Source organism: Perognathus longimembris, chromosome 7 (assembly GCF_023159225.1).
Source record: "Perognathus longimembris pacificus isolate PPM17 chromosome 7, ASM2315922v1, whole genome shotgun sequence".
NCBI classification, from domain to species: domain Eukaryota; kingdom Metazoa; phylum Chordata; class Mammalia; order Rodentia; family Heteromyidae; genus Perognathus; species Perognathus longimembris.
Window position 1 is genome coordinate 69,383,496 of NC_063167.1, and position 25,691 is coordinate 69,409,186.

A 25,691-nucleotide genomic window follows, 5' to 3' on the forward strand; every position below is an offset into this window, starting at 1 on the left:
CATATCAGGACTTCTCCCTTATGATGAAATCTTGTCAGGTCTATCCTCAGACACTGTGGAGAATGTTCTAGGACTCCCTGGGCCATGATTGTTTCTTGGTTTCAAGCCCCAAGATTAACTCAATCCCAAACAATACTTCTTCTGCCCGGCCCTGTTCCCCAATGAGGGCCCTGGCAGATTTCTAATAAAGTCTGAGTTACACTTGCTTTGAGGTTTGCCTCTGGTTTCTCCACTCACCGTCCCTCACTGCTACCTCTAAAGGACTGACTGAACCCCATGGCTGTGGCTGGGTACACAGGGATTCTGGTGGTGTGGGAATGGGTTTGAGATTTCCTGGATCCTCAGAGCAGGCAATCCCAGGAGGCTGTCTAGAAATGGAAAGGTGCCTTTCTGGGCCTGTAATCACATTCACTCTCAAGATGAGGCCAGACAAGTGTCTTTTTGCTATAGAGCTTCATGACATTTTGCTATAAAGCTTCATGATAAAGAGAATAACAAAGTGTCATTCTCCACCAAAGCTAGCTTTTCATACAGAGTCAGTCACTGCCTCACCAATCTGCTCACTGGGTTTAAGGTTTGCAGCTAGAATTGCCAGTCTGTCACCAGGGCCATCCATTTCATTGGCAAATGAATACCTCAATTGATTCCATACTTAGCTATTGTGAATAGTGTTACAAAAAAATATGGCTATTACGGTATCTCTGTGGTAGGCTGATTTTTATTTCTTTGGTTGTGTACCCAGGAGTCATAGTTGGATTATGTGATAGTTCTATTTTTAGGTTTTGAGGAAGCTCCATACAAATTTCCATAGTAGCCAGACTAATTTACATTTCCACTAATAATTTATAAGTGTTCTTTCTTCATGTGTGCGTGTGTGTGTGTGTGGTGTAGGGTGTGGAGGGGGGATCCTGGGGCTTGAACTCAGGGCCAGGGTGCCATCCCTTAGGTTTTTGCTCAAGGCTGATATTCTACCACTTGAGCCACACCTTCACCTCTAGCTTTTGAGTGATTAATTGGAGATAAGAGTCTCATGGACTTTCAGGTCTGAGCTGGCTGTGAACTGTGATCCCCAGGTCTTAGCCTCCAAAGTAGCTAGGAATATAAACTTGAGTCATTGGCCCCAGCTTATGGGTTCCCTTATAAAGAGATTTGAGTAAGATTGAAACTAGCTCTCTTGTCAGATATGCTAAATACCAGAAAGTTGTTGGCAAGGCCAGTTGAAGCCTAAAGGCCTTGTGTCTGAATTTTACCTCAACAGAGCATTAATTAAATCACATGATAATTATATAAAGACCAAAGAAATTTATTTCACAAGTTTCCAGTCAGTTAAAAAGTAAACCAAGAAAGATGGTTCCTATGGTGACTGTGTACCAAGGGCTGGAGATGAAGGCATCTGAAGTCCCAGTAGATACCCACAATGCACTAAAATGTACATGTGGGAGAACAGACCCCACAACCCTGGATCTCTGCTCACTGACACACTTGTCTGGCCTCATCTTGAGAGTGAATGTGATTACAGGCCCAGAAAGGCACCTTTCCATTTCTAGACAGCCTCCTGGGATTGCCTGCTCTGAGGATCCAGGAAATCTCAAACCCATTCCCACACCACCAGAATCCCTGTGTACCCAGCCACAGCCATGGGGTTCAGTCAGTCCTTTAGAGGTAGCAGTGAGGGACGGTGAGTGGAGAAACCAGAGGCAAACCTCAAAGCAAGTGTAATTCAGACTTTATTAGAAATCTGCCAGGGCCCTCATTGGGGAACAGGACCGTGCAGTGGCCCAACATGGGTCTTTTGGACAGAGCTCAAGAGAGCAGGACTGAGCTCCAAGGTCAGGGGCCCAGCCAGGCTCCTCCAAGCAGCCATTGCCAGGGAGGATAGCCAGGATGCTGAAGGGAAATGGGGAACAGAGGCTTTTTTTTAATGGCCTGAAAGGGGCAAGGATTAGGCAAAAGAAAACAACTGGGGAGGCCAAAGAATAGGAAGATGATGGAAAGAAGAAGGAATGAGAGGGTAGAGTCAGGGCTGTAGTGGGGCCAGCTGCTTCTAGGGCAGGATGATGATGGGCTCCATGCCCCCATCTCCTGGTCCTACTTGCAGCCCCACGTGGCCATCTTTGTGAACACTGGTGTCGGGAGGAAGCGGCTGCTCTTCATGTAAGCAGAGATCTTCTTCAGGCCCTGGGAGTAAGGAGAGAGCCAGAGCTCAGGTGTGCTGCCCTTTCACCTGAGCAGTCCACTCCAGGAGCAGCTGTTCCTGGACAGGGGTCCAGCCCTGTCTGCTTAGTTCCTGCCCTGTCCCCCAGTTCTGGAAATGGAGCTCTTCAGTTTCCTGTATCAAGGCAGAGACTACACACCACAAGGTGCTTTAAAACCACTAGACATTACAATGTATGATCAAAAAAAAAAAAATCACTCCACTGCAAAAAGTCATCCTAGCATCATCTCTTACCAGGAGAGAAGTTGAAGTCCAGAGGGTTAAAAGACTTCTTGTAAGGGTGAGTGACTGTGGTCATAATACACATATATATGTGAAAGTGGATCTAAGTAACTTGAGGAGACGGCTAGGGTTGGGGGGGGGGGGGTGATTTGTTTTTTAAGGTGACATTGTACTCACAAATTGACATGTTGAATTGAAAACCCTTTGTAGAACTACTTAAGGATAAGAGAGACAGAGAAAGAGAGAGGAAAAAGAAAGGAATAGGAGGAAAGGGGAGGATTTCCTATCTACATAGCTAGTGATGGGGCAGGGCAGGAGTCAGCCTGGCTCTGGGTCTGCTTTTCTCTGTTATCTGTGTGCTCCCCTACCCAACTCCCCACAGGAGGTCCTGTGACTCCCTCTTGGCTCTGGAATGTTCCTTTTTCACAAGGAAACTCCTGCTTGCTTCGTTTTATACAATGACAAAGAGATCCAGAACATGCCAGTAAAGCAGACCTCAAATCCTGCATAAAACAGACAAGTTGAGGAAGACTAATTGACACACCTGGCTTGCTCTAATCATTTTCCAGAAAGAAGAAAGCCCAAACTTTCTTACTTGATGTCTGAGCCTGATCTCACTATGCCCCAAGCCATCTCATTTCCAGCCCTACTGCAGAGGACCAGGCTGAATGACACTAGGTATGCTTTGTGCCTCATTAACAATTATACAATGCTCGAATAATGCCTTAAAAAATTTCAAGATCCTTAGCTGGGTGCCAGTGGCTCACACTTGTAATCTTAACTACTCAGGAGGCTGAGATCTGAGGAATACAGTTTGAAGCCAGCCAGGGCAGGAAAGTCCATAAGACTCTTGTCACCAGTAAGCTACTCAGAAAAAGCCAGAAATGGCACTGTGGCTCATGTGGTAGATTACTAGCCTTCAGTGAAAGAAGCCCAGGATTAGTACCCAGGCCCAGACTAGAAGCCCTAGGACTGGGATTAAAAAAAAAATCCTGAATTTAACAATGCAGGCCCACAGGTCTCAGGTTGCAACTCTCAGGTCTCCCATCGGGTCCTTGTATAATCCCCCAGGCTTTACCTCCAGAACCAAAACCAGAGCTGATGAGCTATCTGAGAAAGCATATTTCTTGATGAGGAGTGGGAAAGAGATTCCAGGCAGAAATCACTGTTCCCCCGATGCCTCCAACTCCCAAACCTGGAATCAAGTAGGTTTTGTTGGTGCCAATCAGAGAGATTCTGAATGTACCAGGAGTATCTGTAAGGTAAGGCCGAGACTGGGCTCCTGGGCCCCTGTCCAGGAATACCTGAATCTCACAACTTGGTATTTCTGCTTTCTGCTGGACTCAGCCCCCAGATGGGGTGAAGGCTAGAGCTACAGTACATTTCATACAGAGAATGCCAGAATATCAAACTGAAAAAGAGTATGAGTTCATTTCACAAACAAAACACATGAGATAGGAAAGAGGAAATAGAAAAGGCTGACAGGGAGAAAACAAGATAACCACCATCGAGCAACTCAAGACAAAGTCCAGCTGGGCACTGGTGGCTCATACCTGCAATACTAGCTGCTCAGGCAGCTAAAATCTGAGGATTGCAGTTAAAAGCCAGCCTGGGCAGAAAAGTCCGTGAGGACTCTTATCTGCTAATCACCAAAAAGCCAGAAGTGATAGAGTTCTAGTCTTGAGGGAGAGCAAAAGGCCCTGAGTTCAAGCGCCAGTACCAAAACAAAAAAGGCAATTCCGGGGTTCTGGGGTCTCAGTGCCTTGCCAGGCAGGAAGCTGAGCAAATGTTCCTTCGGGTTACCCAGCAGAGCCTTCCCTGGCACTGGGACCGTGAACACTATCAGGTTCCTAATCTGTCCAATGGGACACATTGCTCTAACCACCCTGCAGGAATGCTGCAATGATAAACTTGGCTCATAGATGCAAGTTGCCAAGCACAGGAGCTGGCACAAAGCCAGCGCTCAGCAAACCCTAGTTATTCTTCAGTCAGCTCCAGAACATGGAAAGGAGGAAGGGAAGAAGTTCATCCATCAGGAAGGAGGATGGGAGCCATTACCTCAAAGCGGGAAATGAAGTCCTTCAGGTTTGGAAATGCATCCAAGCACCTGGGTTCAAATATCTGATTCCTCTCTATAGTATCATAAGCAATGAAATCCACAAAGGTGATCTGCAGAAAGCAAAAAATGAATGTGCTGAAATCTTACTAAATGGGAAGAAGGAAACTTTCCCCTTCTTGTCTCCCTGCTCTTTACCTTGTCCCCTGCAAACCATGGCCGCTTCCCCAGGAACTGGGAGAAGAGCTTCATCATTCCGGGGAGTTGCTCCAAGTACTCTGGCTTCAGTTTCTCCTGAGACAGAAAACAGCTGTCATCACCCTCACAAACAAATTCCCTGACAGAGTGACCAGGCACAGCGTGACCAGGCTCAGCGGAGCTGTGCGGGCCTCAGCTGGACCATGGTGAACAGCCATCTTCCCTAAGACGAAGCCTGGCTCCAGGCTTTTACTATGTCAGCATTGATTATAGACTCCTACAGTTAGAAGATACCATGTGTCAGAGGGGATTGAAAGTCAGACACAAAATACACTATTCCAGAGTCTCATCAGTGATGTTCAAACCCCTTCCTGTGGTTCACCCCCAAGAGTGTGCAGGTATGTGGCAGGCTCTGAGCTCCAGTCTTGGGCAGAATCAAAGAAGCAAATAACAAAAAAAAGCACTACATGAAAGAGAACCAATGTTCTTTCTAGTGGGGTGGCAAAAGAGCATAAACTTATGTGCATTTTTCAAAAAGATGAAGTGAATTTGAAACAGCAGAAGGAAAGAGGAACAGGATCAAAGGCATTTAAGCTCACTGGGAAAACCCATCAAGAAACAGCTACAGGAAAGCTGAATGCCAGTGGCTCAAGCCTGTTATACTGGCTACTCAAGCACCTGAGATCTTAGGATCATGACTCAAAGCCAGCCTGGAAGATAAATCTGAGAGATTCTATCTAATTAGCTAGAAAAAGTCAGAAGTGGGGATGTACCTCAAATGACAGAGTGGCAGTCTTAAGTGAAAAAGCCAAACAAAAACTCAAGGCTCTGATTTGAAGCCCCAGTACTGACACAAACAAAAAAGAAAGAAAAGAAGAGAGGAGAGGAGAGGACATGAGACAAGACAAGAAGAAAGGAGAGGACAGGAGATGAGAGGGAGAAGGAGAAGGAGAGGGAGAGCGAGAGGAAAAAGGAGAGGGAGAGGGAGAGGGAGAGGAAGAAATGTCTGTAGGAAAACAGCTGGGAAGAATTCCTAAGGCAAGAGTGCCCATCATGTCCTCCTTTCTCTCCTAGATTTGGTCTGTATACTGCATTACCAGAGATGTGTTCAGCCAACTGGAGACATAGCTTAAGGGAAGAAATCTAGAGTCATAACTGAGGTCTCTGAAGGTGAACTTACCTATCCAGGTACTGAATTTCTACCTAGGGAGTCTGGAATAGATCATAAGATTTAGTGGCTGTGATTTGCAGTTTTCAGTAGAAAAGGTTAGAATGGGTTTGAGAGGTCACTCTGTTTGTGGATTTAGTGAGGGTGTTTTGTTTTGTCTGATTTGAGTTTGGATTGGTTTTGAGACAAAATCTTAATATGCATCACAGGCTCTAGCCTCAAACCTTCAATCCTCCTATCAAAGCCTCCTGAGTGCTTGAATTGCAGGGGTGTCCCATCATGCACAGCTCTGTTGGTAGTGGAGAACACAATTTGTAGGATAATAGCACAAAGGTGTTTGGAAAGCAAACTATCCAGAGGAGTTGGAAATACAAAGGAATGAGCCCCTGTTCCTCTCTGTAGCTCTTAGCCCAGTGGGGAACTCACAAAGTCACAGCTATAGCATATCCTGGCCAGCTGCATGCGAGTATCCATAAGCTGGTTCTCCAGCATGTCCACACGGATCTTCTCCTCCTCTGTCTCCCCACCTGCAGCCACACAGATACATCCTCACTGTCCTGCCTCGGCCGAGCCCAGAGGCTGGCCATTGTGCCCCACACACCCAGCAGCCAGCCCTACTCACACAGGTTGTGCTTGCGGGCGATGTAGCGCAGGATGGCATTGCTCTGGGTGATCTTGTGAGCGCCATCAATCAAGTAGGGAAGCTGGATAGACAAACAGGGAAGGGTTTAGGACAGACATAGGACCTGGCACTCAGTGTGCCTGGCCATGGTGAGCCCTACATAAACACACTACAGAATGAATGTAAGAGCTGGGACATGGAGCATCATAGAAACACTACATAGATTGGAATGAAAGCCCAAGAGAATAACTGGTTCTGAAACCTCTGAGGAGAACATGGAGATGAATAAGGAACATCTGGAGTTTCCCAAACCACCCCTTCCCCTACACCTACATTGGGGAAATCCAGGCCCAGCTTGAATTTCTCACTCAGCCATTGGCTTTGGTCACAGTCAGGAGCTGTGGTGGACAAGATCAAGTGTAAACAAACCTCCCTGAGTCCAGCCCTCCTTTCCCAGCCCCCCTGAGGCAGTGGATCTGCAACCTGACCAGCTATGTCCCATACTCCAAGGCCACAGGGGTAAAGCACGCTGTGAGGGCTGAGGGATCTACAGGACCAGGTTCACCAAAGGTTTAGGCCAGTGCTAGGCAACCCCACCCCACTTCAGACAGAGGAGGCCCCAGCCCTCTACTCCCAGCTCCAGGCAATAGAATACAAAAGGGTACGCCTCTGGGGTTTGCCAAGGGGCAGGCCCTGGGTGCAGGAGGAAGCTGGCAGAACTGAGCAACAAGGGGCTACAGTATGGCTGGCTGGGCACCACAAAGGGCAAGAATTGGTCAGGAATCTGACCAGAAGGTGTCCTTACCATCTCCCATCATGTATCTCTTCTCCTCATAGCTTGAGTCTGTGTATTCCAGGAGCAGGCGGATGCCATGGGCCAGCTGGAAGATGGCAGGTGACAGAGGTCAGCAGGAGAAGGCCTTGTGTGGCTTCATCTCCCCCAGGTAAACTTCTCCTCTCTTCTCTGGAGGTCACTATTTCTAGGCACACACATGCATGCACCTCTCCATCCCCAACTCCTTATCAGGCCTCCCAACCCTGCTCCTACACGCACAGGGTTTCACAGGTCTTCTGCCTGAGACATTGAGAGAGTTCCTGCAATTCCTGAATGTGCATTTCCTAGAACCACACCCCCATCTAGTCAGCAAGTTCCCCCCTCCACACGCCGTCCCTGTCCTGGGAGACAATCGGACCCGTGGCTCACCCCGCGGATATCCCAGTAACCCAGCGTCATGGACATGGTGTTGGTGTTGTGAACCGAGCCCACAGACCGCTGCCCACAGTCCTCCCAGATCTGAGAGCGCCTGGTGCAGGCAGAGGTGGCTGAGCCCGGGCTAGGGACCGCTTTTAGCCCGCCCCGCCCCACACTGCCACCAATCCCGGAGGCAGGAAGGCGTTCGGGGCGGGGCCAGAGCCCGGGGTTGAAGGCGGGAGGCCAGGCAGGAGCCCACCCTCAGGAAGGAGGAAAATCCAATGGCAGCCAAAGGCAGGTCTCTGCTTGCAGCCCTCCAGCAGCGGCCCACTCCACCCTGCCTGGACCTGCTGGCTTTCCACCCTGCTGGCTCTCCAGTGCCTGTGGAGACACTCTCCAGAGAGTGCCGCCTCCCTTCCCTTCTCTCACTGCTCAGACTTCCACCCTGGCCCGGCTCTGGAGTTATTGTGGATTCTGGAGACTCAGGATGCCAAGGTCAAGCCAAAAAACAAACAAAGGCGGGGGTGGGGGTGGGGGGTGGGGGGTGGGGGGCGCACTCCAACCTGCGAGGTCAAAGCTCCACTTCTCCATCCTGACTTCATAGGAATCAGACCGGTCTGCAGGGCTTTGTTATGCCTTAGCCGGTAACTCAGAGGTGTGTCACTGGGGCTCCCCCACCGTCCTCCCCATTCAGACAAGGCCAGTCTTCCCGCTCAGGGCCAATTCTGTGTCCAGGCTCAGGCCGCAAGTGTGGTCCTCTCCAGATCTGTACACACAAAGGCCCCGTGCCCGGCACTCACTCGGGGCTGGCCTTCTGAATTGTTTCAGTCCTTAAAAGGTTGTATATACATGTATTGGAACTAGAAAAGGGAAGGGGAATATCAAAACCGAGAAACAAGGGATAAAAAGACAAATCAATGCAACAACAATACTTACAAAACTATATGGTGTAAACCAACTGTACAACTCATGGGGGGAGGGAAATGGGGAGGGGGGTAGGGCAGAATGAGGGAGGAGGTAACAAGTTGGATTAGAAAAGTATACTTTATGATACTGTAACCCCTCTGTACATCACTTTGACAATAAAGAAATGGAAATTTTTAAAAAGAGGTTGTTGTTTGGGCCTTTATACACATTAGGTTTTGAGGGAGATATTTCTGAATCCAATCAAAGGAATGATTATTTTTCAATTTTATTTTTTGTTGTTATTATAAAGGTGATGTAAAGAGGGGTTACTGTTACACAAGTCAGGTAATGAGTACATTTCTTTTGGGACAATGTTACCTCTTCCCTCTCTATGAAGGAATGATTTTTAAAAACAAACCACAAAACCTAACATGAATTAAAGATAAGACAGCTGGGTGTCAGTGGCTCAGGATTGTAATCCTAGTTACACAAGAGGCTGAGTTATGAAGATTTAGGTATAAAGACAGTTTGGAAAAAAAAAAAAAAGTCTGTGAGACTTATCTGCAAATAATGAGCAAAAAAGCCAGAAGTTGAGGTATGGCTCAAGTGGTAGAGTGCTAGCCTTGAGTGGAAAATCCAAGGGGGAGCACAAGGCTTGAATTCAAGCCCCAAGTAACAGGGGAGAGAAGAGGAGAGAGACAGGGAGAAAGGAGGAGAGCAGAGGGCCAGGAAGGGGAGGGGAGGGGAAGGGAAAGGAAGAGATTGGCTGTTGTTAACCACCATAATTGAGATGGGCACTACAGGGAGAGACTTTAAAGATAGGGAGCAGGTATATCTCTCCCTCCTCACTGCCCTCCATACTGGTGCTTGAACTCAGTGCCTGTGTACTGTCCTTTAACTTTTTCCACCAAGGCTATCACCATACCACTTGAGTCACAACTCCACTCCCAGCTTTTCAGTGGTAATTGCCCCAACTGGCTTTTCAACTACAATCCTCAGATCTCAGCCTCCTGAGTAGCTAGGATTACAGGTGTGAGCCTCAAGTGCCTGACATCTTCCTGTTTTTATACCCTGAGTGGAGTGGACAGGGAGGGAGAGTGGGTGAAGGAGAGGAGGGGAAGGATGGACCAGCAGGCTCTCAAAGGCAGGGACCCCACAATCCAGGATGGACATCCAGTGGTGACCTGAGCTCTCAGAAAGACAACAGGAGGCAGTAAGGATTAGGGATCCTTCAAAATGATCTGAAGCAGAGGATTGTAGGCAGTGACCTCACATAAATGTTTGCATGTACATCTGTGAGTGCTATCCCTGCTGTACAGAGTGAACAAGTTCTGATTGTTCAAAGGAACACTTTGTAAGATCATCAAAGTGAATTGGGTGCAATTTGGCTTAAAGTCTACAAAGTGTCCTTTAGATTAGAATCCATAATTCTTTCTTCTTTTCTGGTTTGCCCCTAATATTCTAATCCTGCTAAGACAAACTCACAGAATTTCCACAAGGAATTAATTCAGATGTTATTTTATTAATATTTATTTATTTATTTGCCGGTCCTGAGCCTTGAACTCTGGACCTGGGCACTCTCTCTAGCCTCCTTTTGCTCAAGTCTAGCATTCTACCACTTGAGCCACAGCACCACTGGATCTGACTTTTTCTGTGATTAACTGGAGATAAGAGTCTCATGGACTTTCTTGCCTGGGCTGACTTTGAACCAAGATTCTCAGATTTCAGACTCCTAAACAGCTAGGATTATAGGCATGAGGCACCATCACTCAGCATTTTTAAATATCAAAAAGGATGATCTCTACTCTCTATACCATTGGCCAATAACAGGAAGCGTTTTACCTGAGGTCACATTAGACAATGGTTAGAGCTCGACCACTTGAGCTATAGCTCCGTGTCTAGCTTTTTTGCTGGTTAGTAGTAAGTAAGTTTCACAGACTTTCCTGCCCAGACTGGCTTTGAACCACAATTCACAGATCTCAGCCTCCTGAGTAGCTAGAATTACAAGCATGAATCAAAGAGATGAGAGCAGGGGCCTGGGCAACCCAGTGTTCTAGTTTATATCATGAGGAGACATGTTACTCTCCTCTGATCCCATACTCTGCCAACAGTAAGTTGGTGAAGAAAAAAAGAAGTGATCTACTTCCATCTGAGTCTGAATGCCTGAGAATGAGGGGAGAGGATGCTGATGTAAGTTCTAGATTAAACCCAACGGCCAGAAAACTTAGAATGCAGATGTCCCATTGGAAGAAAAGAAGGATGCTCCAGTCAAAGAGAGAAAAGCAAATTCTCCTTTCTCCTGGATTTGTTCTATCAGGGCTCCAAATGACTGGATGCTACCCACCCACCTTAGTGATGACTATCTCCTTTGCTAATTCAAATGCTAAGTCTCTTCAGGAATCATCTTGGGTTCCCCAAGAAAATATGGTTTACAGGTATCTGAGAAGTTATGTTGATGTAGAAGTGGAGGTGTGGCTCAGTGGTTCAGTGGTTCGGTAGTGGAGCACTCCCCTTGAGCAAAACAACTAAGGGGGGGCTGGGGATATAGCCTAGTGGCAAGAGTGCCTGCCTCGGATACACGAGGCTCTAGGTTCGATTCCCCAGCACCACATATACAGAAAACGGCCAGAAGCGGCGCTGTGGCTCAAGTGGCAGAGTGCTAGCCTTGAGCGGGAAGAAGCCAGGGACAGTGCTCAGGCCCTGAGTCGAAGGCCCAGGACTGGCCAAAAAAAAAACAACTAAGGGACAGTGCCCTAGTCCTGAGTTCAAGCTCCAGTCTGCCACATGCACACATATGCACACACAAAGAGAAATATGCACACATGTGGAATGCTAATAGATACAGACCTTTGATTAAAATGATAAAGAAAAGGGGATTGGAGACGTGGCTCAGTCAGTAGAGCACTAGGCAATGAGCAAAAGCACCAGGTACAAAGTTTGAGTCCCAATCTTGGACTTAAAAAAAAAGAAAAGAAAAAAAAAGGCAGGCCATGTAAGGACCTCCTAGAAAAGGCAGAAGGAGAACACACTGAGTACACAGAATGATAGACCCAGATGATAGAGCCAGACAGACTTAAGACCTGTCCCTCTTACAAGCTATGTGAGCAAGAGGAAGCCGATAACTACTCTGGACCTCAGGTTCCTTTCTGATCAGTAGTGATGAAGGAAAAAACCTTGAATTTTTGTCAAGTGGATTTTTAGTGGAAGTCATGGTCCTATTTAGTGGGCATAAAGCACTTTGCTCAGTGTGCAGTCTCCCCCTAATTTTAGAGGACGGAAGAGCTTCCTTCCCAGAGCTGGGGAGCTAAGCAGACAGGGCTGTGCCCCAACACAACAAAAAAAATGAGCCAGAACACAAGGCCCTGAGGTCAAACCCAGTACTGACAGAAAGAGAGAAAAACAAAAAGAAAAAAAGAAGGAAATCAAATGTGGATGTGTAGATGTGAACTCCAACACTGGACAAGTTTGCCTAGCAGGATACTGGTGGCTTACACCTGTAATCCTAGCTACCCAGGAGGCCGAGGAAAGAAAAACAGCAAAAAAGAAAAAAATGCTGTGTTTTCATTTTCTGGAGTTCATTTCAAGGAATATTATTTCGTATGATCAGATGCACATAGGCATCGTGCCTTTCCGTTCCTCTCCTCAGAGTGTCCTCCTGTGGTCTCACTGTGTGTGAAAGCCTAGAGATTCATGTGATTTATTATGTCCTAGTGTATTTTAGATCTGTCTTCCGCATATGAGAGAAAACATGTGCTGTTTTCCTCTCTGAGTTTGGCTTACCTCACTTAACATGATTTCTTCGAGGTCCATCCATTTTCCTTCAGAAGACATAGTAGTATTCTTTCTAATGTCTGAGTGAGATGGAGGTAGAGAAGTCTGAACACATAATTTCTTCTTTTGGAACTGAATGTGCCCCCTGGGGAGTCTGCACATTAACTCCCTTAGCTTGGTAGAAATGGAATACGTGTGCAGAAATGGAATACATTAGCTAAATGTGCTAAATGTGATCCTAGCTACTCATGAGACTGAGATCTGAGGACTGTGGTTTGAAGCTAACCCAGGCAGAAAAGTCCATGAGACTTCATGTGTGTGCGCGCGCGCGTGCGCAAGCGCGTGCGTGTGTGTGTTGGTGCTAGGTCTTGAACTCAGGCTCTGGGCACAGTTTCTTAACTTTTTCACTCAAGGTTAGCAATCTACTTGACCCACAACTCCACTCCAGATTTTTGGTGGTTAATTGGAGATAAGTGTTTCACAGACTTTACTGGATAGGCTGGCTTCGAACCAAGATTCTTAGATCTCTGCTTCTTAAGTAGGTAGGATTATGGACATGAACCAGTGGCAACCTAGCTTCCATGAGACACTTATCTTCAATTAACCAGCAAAACGCTGGAAGTGGAGCTGTGCCTTAAGAAATAGAGCACCAACTATGAGGAAAAGAAAAAAAAGCTAAGGAAGAGCACTCTGGCACTGAGTTCAGGCCCCAATACTGGCACACACAGAGGATGTTCAATTTATACAGTTTAGTGTTATGTGGGTAATGGTGGCAGCATAGGTAGAATTCTAGAGTATAAGTAGCTCTAATGAGTTCAAATGAGAAATAGGACCAGTGGGGATAGATCAAGAGATGTGATCTGGGGCTGGGAATATGGCCTAGTGGCAAAAGGGCTTGACTCATATTACATGAAGCCCTGGGTTCGATTCCCCAGCACCACATATACAGAAAACGGCCAGAAGTGGCGCTGTGGCTCAAGTGGCAGAGTGCTAGCCTTGAGCAAAAAGAAGCCAGGGAAGACTGGAAAGAGAGAGAGAGAGAGAGAGAGAGAGAGAGAGAGAGAGAGAGAGAGATGTGATTCCTTGATCTAAACCCTTTCTAGCCCATCCAGCAGGGGGCACAAGATGAATCCAAAAGTCTGAGCTATAGCAGACTCTGATAGGAAACCTCTATAGCCTCTTCTCCAAAACATCCATGGCAGACTTATGCTCTATCTCCCACTCAACAGAGGCTGAGGCTCAATGCTTCACTCCACCTAATCCACAAGGTTGGCCACTGTCCTCCCCAGGCCCCTACCACTGCTGCTAGGCCCCATTCACTCAGGTGGTGCTTGTGAGCAATTTAGCACAAGAGGGCACTTCTCTAGGTGATTTTGTGACCATCTTACCTTGGTTTTGTCACAATGTTTTCGTACAAAAAGGAACGAGTGCAAGGAACACCGTCAGTCACAGAAGAACACAGCAGATTCCTATGCAGACAGCCATTTTCAGAGAGCTTGACTTCTCTTCCCATGTAGAAAAGAAGAGATGCACTGAACAGAGAATGAGTGCTGGGTTTGGCCACACCAATCATTTGTTTTGATGACAGGTGAAGGAAGTCAGACAAGGAAGCTGTGGGACTTCATCTTCTCCAAGTGAGCATAGCCTACACCTGCACACACTACACATCAGTAGTGCAGATGTGTGTGAGAAAGAGAGGGGAGGACAGAGGGAGAGAGAGAGACAGAGAGACAGAGCACCTGCGTGCTGAGGCATACAGCACAGAAATCCAGAAAGACTTCAGAAGATTCTTGGTCTAGAATCCATCCAGCTGCTCACAACTCTCTTGGCCCCTTGCTGAGTCCTCCACCCACTCAGAGATAAGATACCACCCTGCCCCCTTACCCCACGGATGTCCCAGTAACCCAGTGTCATGGCCATGATGCTCCCACAGGTACTGTGACTGAGCCTAGTGGCTTATCCCAGGACAGGGCTGGGACTTTTATCTCAGAGCACAAGCAAGCAGGGCCTGGTGACAGTCCCGCCCCTCTGCTTCCTGGCCCACCCTCCACATGCACTCTTGTGGCCTCTGAGACTTTTTGGCAAGGAAACCAGGAGAGGCAGCCAGTTTGGGGGAGGCTGGAAAGAGGAAGAATTACTGCTGCCTCCCCCTCCAAGGTTCAGGGAGCCAAAAATGTGGGTGCCCCAAAGCCAAAGATAATGGTCACCCATCCTGCTCCCCAAAACCCTGCCAGAGACTCCCTCAAGTCCCCCGCCTCTCCTGTCCACACAGGGAACTGGCAGCCCTTTCAGACTTGGCAAGGTGCACAAAAGCAAGGCATTCTCACCTTTACCCTCTGGAGTTGCTTACTCTTCACTCCAAACTGGAGAGGTTCCCTGGACAGAGATGCTGAGGTTTAGCCAAAAAGGGGATGCCAGGCAACCTGAGGAGGTGGGTAGCTTGGGAGGATGAGGTCAAATGATGGAAGATTTGGCCTTAAAACACATTGTACTTATCATAAACTACTGTGTTGTACTGAAACTCTCTCGTACAACCACTTGAAGATAACTTTTTTTAAGGGGAAATATCACTAACCCAAGAATTTAACTTGGCATCTATTACTGAAAGAACAAGAGACTTACAAACTCAAAAGTTCCTTGATGTTTTCTTACAAACCCTGAAAACCTCATGGAATAGTTAATGACCCTGGACAAGGGCCACCCAAGAACACATGGTCTTCTTGCTTTCCTGCAGAGAATTTGGGCACCCAGCCATTGGTCATCTGGCTAAGGATGATGCAAACTAGTTGCTTAATATTTGGGCCCTGTTGGTGGATCTAAATTAAAGAAACAGACCGAGGTTCTGCCAGGGGTGGGAGCCGCCCCCACGCACCAGGGACTGCAGTCAGCCCCTCACCCTGCCAGCACAGTGGCCTGGGTGCAGAACTTAAGTCCTGCTGGGAGCTACTCTGCAAGATTTTAAGAGCTCTAGCGGGCCAGATGCCTCTTCTCCTTCCCAGGATGTCTCTCTAACTAGAAGAGACCCTACAAGTACCACACAGATCCACAGGAAGACCAGGGCCAGACCCTCAGCTGTCTAGGTCCCTGGGTTCCAGCCCTGGCCCAGGCCCCTGACCCCTCTGTGCTCTTGCTCTCAGTGGGGAGGGAGGGTACAAATGGCTTTTCAAGTCTCTGAGACCTGAGACCTGGGATTAAAACCTCCACAAGTGCATTACCTTAACAAGACCATGGCTTCACTTGCCAGCCTCCTTCCTTCCAAACAGAAGCTTGTTTCTAAACCAAGAGGTGTGAGCTCAGTTGGCCTGGGGTTGACTTTTGCCTTGTCTTAAAGAACTTAAGGTTTCCTTTGGCATACCCCCTGTGGTTATTGTATATGATTTTGTTACAATGGATATTTTATATATGCTTATCTGAACTGGGGAAGGGAAAGAAAAATGAGGGAGGGTGTAACAAATAAGACAAGAAACATACTCACTACCTTATTATGTAACTGTACCCCCTCTGTACATCACCTTGTCAATAAAATTTAAATTTAAAAATACAGCATAAAAATTTTTAAAAATAGAACTTAAGGGACATATGGCTACGAGAACAGATGATGAAATCTGAAAAGGAAATGAGTTTACAAGAGCAAGGTTGATATCTGCTGGCAATAAATCTGAGGGATTAGTTCAACTAATGCTTTGTTAGGACTGCAGGGTCTGAACCCAGTGTATCAATGATGGTTTAAACCCCCCATGAGAAGGCGCAGAGTGCAGGTGGAGGAGGACAGACATGGCTTCTCTTTCCTGTTGAGTGAAGGATTTCACATGCATGCAGTCTCTGTGAAGGGAGGAGGTTCAGAAGCCAGGTCACAGAGGCTGGAAAAGATAAGTAATAATTTCAAATGCTGCCTCTGCATTCAGACATCACCAACTCTCTAGCTCAGCTTCTTGAACTGTGCCTATGCTCAAGAAGTAGCTCAGTCCTTAAAGAAAATTCTTGCATATTGTTGCCCAGAACCAGACAATAACACACACACACACACACACACACACACACACACACACACACACACACACACTCCAGGGTCTCTGAGCTCTTACAGTTCTCATTATACTTTAATAATTTGTCATTCTTAAGTTATACATCTTGATCTTAGAAATATGACATTGCCCAGCTCTGGTGGCTCTCACCTGTAACCCTAGCTACTCAGGAGACTGAGAGCTGAGGATCATAGTTTGAAGCCAGCCCGGGCAAGAAAAGCCATGAGATTCTTATGTCTAATTAGCTACCAAAAAGCCAGAAGTGGAGCTGTGGTTCAAAGTGGTAGAGCACTGGCCCTGGGCACAAAGAGCTCAGGGATAGCACCTGGGTCTTGAGTTCAAGCCCCACAACAGGCAAAAAGAAGAATACATTTCTGAATTCCCCCTGAAAAACTGTGTTTTTGGTTTTTTTTTGTTTTTTGGGTTTTTTTTGGCCAGTCCTGGGCCTTGGACTCAGGGCCTGAGTACTGTCACTGGCTTCTTTTTGCTCAAGGCTAGCACTCTGCCACTTGAGCGACAGCACCCCTTCTGGCCATTTTCTATATATGTGGTGATGGGGAATTGAACCCAGGGCTTCATGTATAAGAGGCAAGCACTCTTGCCACTAGGCCATATCCCCAGCCATGTACTTTTTTAATGTTAAGATTCACTAGACTACTGGATGCCCATGGCTCACGCTTGTAATCCTAGCTACTCAGGAGGCTGAGATCTGAGGATTGTGGTTCAAAGCCAGCCTGGGCAAGAAAGTCTGCGATACTCTTATCTCCAATTAACTACTAGAAAACTGGAAGTAGCACTGTGACTCAAGAGGTAGAGCCCTAGCCTAGAGCTGAAAAGCTCAGGTACAGTGCCTAGGTACAGAGTTCAAGCTCCACAACTGACCAAAAAAAAAAAAAAAAAAAAGATTCACTAGACTGTAGCTAGGTATATGATCAGTGTTAAAGTCCTTGCCTGGGACTCATGTAGACATGGACTCGATCCCTAGAATGACAAAAAAAAAAAAATTTAAGGATTAATCATTTTGTAAGACATTAATCACAATTATAATTTAACCTATAGAACAGATATTGTACCTTAGTGCTCATCAATTATTCCCTCTATTACTTTAAAAAAAAGGCTAGGACCATTAATAAGATGGTCCTTTGTTTACTTAGTTTAACTGTTAACAGCTACAACTGAGATGAGAATTTGGAAATACGGGGCACATCTTCATGTTTCTACAGCCCAAGAGGAGTGGACAGGGAGGAAGGGTGGGTGAAGGAGAAGGAGGCCATCTGGTCAGGACAAGGACTCTCAAGAGCTGGGAAGGTGGAACCCAGTCACAGGGCCCTTCAGGAGAACAGCTCTGCAGAAGGAGGGGAAGGATGGACCAGCAGGCTCTCAAAGACAGGGTCCCCACAAGCCAGGAGGTGGCTACCTGAGTCTCTGAAAGGCAACAGGAAGCAGTAAGGATTACGGTGCTTCAAAGTGATCTGAAGTAGAGGATTGTAGTCATTGACCTCACAAAAATTCACCCTAGTGTGGCCTGACCCTCTGGATTTCTGTGTATACTGTCACAACCATACTGAATGGCCAAATTCTAATTGTCTAAAGGGACACTATGCAGATAAGCATAAGATACTGGGTGAAAATTGCCTAAGGATTTATAGAGTAGCCTCTGGACTGGATTCTCCATTCTTTTTACCTGTATAAATAACACTATTCTACCACTAGCAAGGTAAATCCACACCAATTCTAATAAAAATGCCCTCAGAACTTAAGCATACTATAGTAGAAGTACCAAAACTTAAGGGACATAATGGCTAGGAGAACAGATGATGAAACTTAAAAAGGAAATGAGTTTACAAGAGCAAGGTTGTTATCTTCAGGCAATAAAAATCAGAAGTGTTGTATATTGTGGAAATTTTTTAGAAATTTCTTAAATAGTGATTGTCTAAAAACTCAGGAAGTAGAGGAAATATATCACATTTTCTTATCTCTAAAAAAATGAGTAGCAACATGCCTTACATGCCATCAACTTCTATTTGAGAACAATAATATCCTACATAATTCTGATGTTAAACATTAAGGCCAGGAATGCAGCTCAATGGTAGAGGGGCTGCAATCATGGGGTGAAGCCCTGGACTGGATCCTAAGCACAGAAAAGAGAAGAGGACAGGAGAGGAGAAAGGCAAGGAGGCAAGGGGAGGGGGAGGAGAGGAAAGGCATGAGAAGGAAGGAAGGAGGGAAGGAGGGAGGGAGGAAAAGAGGGGAGGGAGGGGAAGGGGGAAGGAAGAAAATGAGAGAAGAAATGGAAGAAAGACAAAGATGAAATAAGAGAAAAATTAGATTTAACACACTAGAGTTTCAAGACCAAGGAATAACAACACTGTTCAATGTGAAAATTTTTATAAGAAACAAGAAATAATACTAAAAGGAAAAATGTTTTAATTTTCACATGAAAAGGAAATGAAGTCAGTTCTTCAAAAACATTAGCTCAGGGGCTGGGGATATAGCCTAGTGGCAAGAGTGCCTGCCTCAGATACACGAGGCCCTAGGTTCGATTCCCCAGCACCACATATACAGAAAACGGCCAGAAGCGGCGCTGTGGCTCAAGAGGCAGAGTGCTAGCTTTGAGCGGGAAGAAGCCAGGGACAGTGCTCAGGCCCTGAGTCCAAGGCCCAGGACTGGCCAAAAAAAAAAAAAAAAAAAACATTAGCTCAATTGATACAGCAGTAGTCCAACAAGAAAAACAAAACAATAAAATTCCAATTTAATAGCAACTAGCAGAACTAAGAAAGAAGATGTAAAAGCCAGCACAAATGATCTCAAATTGGGGAAGCATTTTCTCCATATGTACATATTAAAGTTACAAAAAATGAGGTCAAATACAAACTGAAGAAATTAAGATCTGTCTGGGTGACAGTGGCTCATGCCTATAATCCTAGCTACTTAGGAGGCTGAGATTTGAGGATAGAGATTTGAAGCCTTAGTGGACAAGAAAAGTCTGTGATACTCTCATCTCCAATTAACCAGCAAAATGCTGGAAATTAAACTATGACTCAAGTGGAAGAACAGTAGCCTTGGGCAGAAAAAGCTAAGGAACAGCACTCAGGCTCTGAGTTAAAGCCCCTGGACCAGCAAAATCAAAATAAATTAATGAATAAACAAATAAACTTTAAGGGCAATTAGCCCACATAAATTGGTGGATGAGCCCTTCTAGAAAATTATTTTATGTCAACTTTCCCAAACTACAGGGACTGTGAGAGACCACCTAGGGAAACAAAGAGTGATGATAACAATCCACTGTCCCTTTTAGTCCCTGTCAAGTCAGGCATCTAGAATATGGTATCTTGATAATAAGTGCTTTTGTGCTCAGACACAGCAACTGGGGGAGAGTGACACAGAGAGAAAGGTGGGAAGGAGAGGAAAGGAGAGGGCAATGTAGACAAAGTGAACTGCTGAGCACATAGGAGTTCTTTTCTTTTTTGCAAATTTTCTCAGAGTATTGTCGAGGTTTTTAGCCCCCACCCCCCCCCCCCCGCACTCCCCTGACCTGTGGGAGAAACGGGGAAGGCACGCCCTGACCGGAAGAGCCAAGAAAGGCAAGGGTCAACAGACCGCCCGCACCCAGCCCTCCCTCACCGGAGGACAATCAGACACGTGTGGGAAAGAAGTCAGCGCAATATCTTGTTTATTGAGCGGAACACATGTAACTAATATAAGGCACAAGAGCCAGTCAGATCAAAGATCGGCAGGGGGGCTGGGAATATGGCCTAGTGGCAAGAGTGCTCGCCTCCCATACATGAAGCCCTGGGTTCGATTCCCCAGCACCACATATACAGAAAATGGCCAGAAGTGGCGCTGTGGCCCAAGTGGCAGAGTGCTAGCCTTGAGCAAAGAGAAGCCAGGGACAGTGCTCAGGCCCTGAGTCCAAGCCCCAGGAATGGCAAAAAAAAAAAAGATCGGCAGGAAGGGGAGGGGCGTACGTGCACCTATCTAAGGACTGTAAGGGGAGGCACGAGCTGTCTGTAAGGGTGGAAGAGCCGGGACCAATCCTAGAGGCGGCCAGATTTTTCGTCACAGCCCACAGAACTGCCTTTGGGTTCATCGACAGGTGCCATCTTAGCCACACATGGCCCCAGGACTGACAAACAGGCGGGGCCAGCTAATTGACTTCCTCTTTCTGATCCAGGTGTGTCCCACATCTCCCCTTTTTGTTTTATTAGCAGGCCTTACTCGAGAGTATGCCTGTCTTAGGTTGTTCCCTTCTGGGGATCTTACCTGTCATTGACTACCACTCTAGCTCTTCAGGCAATCCTACCTGCAGGGCCTGCCAGCCTAGTTGGGGGCGGGAGGGGGGAAGGGAAGAGATTGACACTCAAGAGGAAGACCTGTTATTTTTGCCTCACGCCTGTACATCCTGGTAGGGGCCATGGCCAACCTCATAGGGTTCCCAATCAGCCTCTTGTAAGGCAGCATATTGTTGTCGGACCACCATTAACTGAACAGCTGTGGCTCATTCCTTAAGAAATTGAAGAAGCCTATTAACCACACAAGGGCCAAATGCAAATACAAGAATTAACCAAGGGGCCCACAAGGGGGAGAAGGTAAGGGAGCCACCTATTTAGCCCAGTCCAGAGTTCAGTTCGTTTCAGCGCCACTCAAGGTCCTCTCGTAGCCTCTTTATCATGGACAATTCCAGAACAGTTAGCATAAAAGCAGCATTCCTCTTGTAAAAACAGGCAGAGTCCCCCTTCTCTGGCAGTAAGCAGGTCCAGGCCCCAGTGATTCTCGAGGACCATGGCAGCCAAGGAATCAAGTTGAGATTGCAGATCTAGGATAGTGCTAGCAACTTGATGCATATCATTAATCATTTGTATAGACAGTTTATCATAAACATGAAGTGAGGTACCAAGACCCCCAATGCCTATTCCCACCCCAGTGGCAACCCCTACTGTCCCCAGGCATTCCCTCTGGGGGGGCCTGGGGAGAAACAGGCCTTGAGGGGGGATAGGGTGGGGTAAACCCCAAGAGGGGATCTTCTCCCAAGTTAATTTTTCTCTCCCTCACCACTTGTTCTACGCAGTCCCAAGTAGCCCAGTTGAAAAGATTGGCAGCCACCAGCCAGGGCACAGCACGCACCAAGGTTTTCCAGACCTTTTTGACTTGGGGGTTCAAGATCTCTAAACCTTGGCTTTTGAGCATGAATCTCAGCGCTTGAAGAGCCGGATCATCATGCTTTTCAGGGATACCCTTACCTCGGAACTCGCTTGGCTTGGCCCGCCGATAGTTTCACTTTGGTGAACGTCTTCCTCAGTGCCTCACATTGGGCGCCATTGTTGGGGGTTTTAGTCCCCACCCCCTGCACTCCCCTGACCTGTGGAAAAGATGGGGAAGGAACGCCCTGACCGGATGAGCCAAGAAAGGCAAGGGTTGACAGACCGCCCGCACCCAGCCCTCCCTCACCTAAGGACAATCAGACGCGTCCAGGAGACAAGTCAGCACAAGATCTCACTTATTGAGGGAAACACGTGTAACTAATATAAGGCACAAGAGCCAATCAGATCAAAGATCAGCAGGAAGGGGAGGGGTGTACGTGCACCTATCTAAGGACTGTAAGGGGAGGCATAAGCTGTTCGTAAGGGCAGAAGAGCCGGGGACCAATCCTAGAGGCAGCCAGATTTTTCGTCACAGCCCACAGAATCATCAGGCGCCATCTTAGCCACACGTGGCCCCAGAACTGAGAAACAGGTGGGGCCAGCTAGTTGACTTTCTCTTTCTGATCCAGGTGTGTCCCACAGAGTATAAGGTTATACTAAAGTAAAAAGTTTAAAAAAAAAAAAAAAAAAAAAAGAAAAGCATTTGCTGCCTCATTCAGAACAAACACACATGCCTTACTAATTGCAATATAAATCTCTTCCAACAAAATCCCTCTGATTCACCATTAGTTATATTCTTAATTACTTATTCTTTTTCTGTTTAATTTTTGAAATGAAATTCTCCATCACTACAAGTCTGTAATAAGAGGTCATTTTGCTGTTGGGATGTATTTGGCAATGGTCAGAGACTTTCAAATGGTCTCACCTGGCAAATGTTACTGACATCTAACCAGAGGAGGTTGATGGATTGCCAAGGGCCCTGCAATGCACAGCGCAGCCCCTCACTGGAAATAATTGTATGGTTCAAATTGGAGGTCATATCAAGTTTTAAAACTCCAGGTCTAATAGCTGTGGATGAGTCAAAATCTACATTTAGAGAAAAATGGCTCTTAAAATTATGGTGGGTGGTTGCCCTGGTAACCAGTTGGTGCGGGGAGGGCCAGAAGGGAGGACCTAGAACACTCTTACCCTGAGACATCAGGCTGCAGATCACAAATGAAACGGAAAGGCCTGGGCAGAGATGTGGATCTACCCACAGAGAGGCTGGGCAGCCTGGTCTCCCAGTGCATGGCAGGGAGTGGCGACTCTGGTAGTCACATAGCTGACCTCTCCTGGAGTCCTCAGTAGCTTGCTAGAAGGGCCAAGCCTCACCATACTTGTTCTCCCAAAGCTGGGGTAAAGACCAGCAGGTTACGCTGAAGTTGTTTGTCTTATGTCAGTAATGGGGCTTGAACCCAAGGTCTCATGCTCTCCCTTAACTTTTTTGCTCAGTGATGGCACTCTACTACTTGTGTGTCCTGTTAGGAGGATTGGTTCATTTATCATGGAGGAGGAAGAGTCTCATGATCTGCCAACCATAAGCTAGAGTGGTACATTTAGTCCAAGTCCAAAGACCTGACAACATGTGGAGGATACTGTAGAAGTCACAGGTGAAGCCCTAAGGCCAGAGAAAAGGTAAAGCCAGAGAAGAGGGAGCACAGGTGACCCAAGACAAGAGATGAGGTTTGTTCCTGTCATGAGAGAGTGAATTCACCCAGCCTCTGACATTGTTTTTTGTGTTTTTTTTTGTACTGTGTGGGGCACTGGCTTGACTCCAGAAGTATAAAAAGCTAGTACAAAGGTGGATTTCTTCCTGCTCCTCCCTGGAAATATGGAAAACCTGCCTGCGTGCATCAGTGGTGGACAACAAAGGAGACAACCAACCCCCCTCCTTCCATCCTTCCAGTATCCAGCCCTGCTTGTTTCCTGGACTCTGCCTTGGCGTCTTTCGTGGCACAATGTTTTGCTGTGGCGATATTGCCTACAGCTTTGCACAAGAACTGGATTGGAGTATTGCACTGTTGTTTCCCTTTTGCCTTTCACCCTGCTGCTGAGCTTAGGGGTTCCCGTTGGAGGGAAATAGGCATTGAGGGTTTGGCACCTTACTTCAATGTTTATGATAAAATATTTACTAACCACATGCGTTAAGTTACCAGCACCTTGGCTGCCGTGGACCTCCAGAGTCGCCAGGGCCTGAACCTGTTTCTACCTCGCCGCCAGAGAAGGGGAATGCTGCCTGCGTTGTCTTGAGTGGCGCAGAAACGGACTAAGACCTCCAATTTTCCCTGGACTGAGCCAAATGAGTGGCCCCTTCAACTACTCCCTCTTGTGGGAGGGGCCCCCCATTGCCTTGTGTTTACAATTGCCTTGTGTTTACAATTGCCTTGTGTTTACATTTGCCTTGTGGTTACATTTTGCCTCATGTTCACATTTGCCTTATTTGCCACATTGCCTCTTGCTAGGGCAAATAGGTTTCCCTAATTCTTAAGCAATAAGCCAGAGCTGTCCAGTCAACGGTGATCTGGCAGCATTGTGCTGCTTTTAGCCATTTGGGAACCCTATGAGGTTGATCACGTCCCCCACCAGGATGCAACCTACCGGGGTGTACAGGCGTGAGGCAGAAATAACAGGGCTTTCTCTTGAGTGCCAATTCCACTCTCCCTGAGTTCTTTCACTGGGCTGGCAGGCCCTGCAGGTAGGTTTGCCTGAAGAGCTAGGGTGTTAGCCAATGATGGGTATGACCTCCCATGGGGGAGGCAACCTAAGTCAGGCGCATTCTCGAGTAGGGCGCCTCCTGCTGTTTTAAAAACAGAAGAGGGAGATGTGGGGCACTGGCTTGCAGCTTTAAGAGGCGGTCCTAGCCGGGCCCGCCTCTTCTCCAGCCCTGGGGTCAGGTGGCTGCTAGCCCTGCCTGCCTTCTCCGGGTCTGGAACCGGAAAGGAGGCTCTAACCAGCCCCTTCTCCCGCCTCAGACCGCATGTGCGCCAAGATGACTGCGGGTGATGAACCCAGAGGCGGTCCTGGGGGCAGTGACGACCACCCTTAGGGGAAGTCTCATGACGTCACTCCTGATGGACAGGTCAGGCATCAAATCCCAGCCCCTATGTAGGTGCACGTACCCCTCCCCTTCCGCCGCCCTCCAACCCTTGTAAAAGATCAGATCATTTCCCAAATAAACGAGTTGACTCTGACTGGCTCCCAGGCCACCTGAGTGTCCTCTGGGGAGAGGGGGGCTGGGTGGCGATCTGTCAGCCCTCTTATCCTCTTCCTGGCCCATCCGGGTGGGGCATGTTTTCCCATCTCTCCTGCAGGACAGGAGAACCTGGGAGGCTAAAAACCCCTGTCCGTACTGGTCCTATGGTTTGAAGTCAGGGTCTAGTGCTATCTCTGAGCTTTTTTTTTTTTTTTTTCTCAAAGCTAGTACTCTACCACTTGAACTACTGCTCCACTTCGAGCTCTGTGTGTGTGTGAGTGTGTGTGTGTGTGTGTGTGTGTGTGTGTGTGTGTGATTAACTCAAGATAAGAATCTCATAGACTTTCCTATCTGGGCTGGCTTTGAACCCAGATCCTCAGATCGCAGCCTCCTGAATAGCTAGGGTTATAGGTATGAGCCACCGGTACCAGGCAAAAAGCCTGACTTTTTGTTCCATCAGAACAATGTCTTACTGGATTCTGAAGACAATGACGAAAACGGGCTTCTTTGCTAAGTCCACTGACTCAGATGCTCATCTAAAACAGTTTACCTGCTATCTCAGCAACCCTCAATGTTGCCCATTTGTTTTTGTTTTTGGTTTGTTTTGGTTTGCTAGTGTTGAGGCTATAATTCACACCCAAGGTGCTCTCCCTTTGTTTTGTTTTTTTACTCAAGGCTGGAGCTCTACTTGAGCCACAGCTCTACTTACAGCTTTTTTGATAGATGATTGAAGTTAAGCATCGCTGGCTTTGAACCACAATCTTCAAATCTCAGCCTCCCAAGTAGCTAGGATTACAAGTACGAGCCTCCAGTGCATGGTAGTGCCGTTCATTTGAGTAAAAAAATTATCATCATATTAAGTAATGAAATCTAGAATACAATCACAACTGAATGCACTGTCCCTGGGTAAACAAAAACTATCCCTGGTTCTTCTTTGCATGTT

General features: G+C 47.1%; 1 protein-coding gene across 5 annotated transcripts in view; it reads right to left on the reverse strand.

Moving 5' to 3' along the window:
- Positions 1-1,709: 1,709 nt before the first annotated feature.
- LOC125355435 (glutathione S-transferase Mu 1) overlaps positions 1,710-25,691 on the reverse strand; it is a 50,150-nt gene continuing 26,168 nt past the window's right edge. For 2 of the 5 annotated variants that reach the window (XM_048351805.1, XM_048351804.1), the window contains exon 8: positions 1,710-2,178. In XM_048351805.1, the coding sequence (XP_048207762.1) occupies positions 2,089-2,178 (90 nt within the window). In that variant the 3' untranslated portion in view covers positions 1,710-2,088. Of the gene's footprint in view, positions 2,179-4,495; positions 4,607-4,691; positions 4,788-6,285; positions 6,387-6,481; positions 6,564-6,814; positions 6,880-7,286; positions 7,363-7,685; positions 7,843-8,236; positions 8,291-14,234; positions 14,314-25,691 lie in introns of those variants that run through there. The other 3 variants (XM_048351801.1, XM_048351798.1, XM_048351807.1) reach the window with 3 other exon arrangements.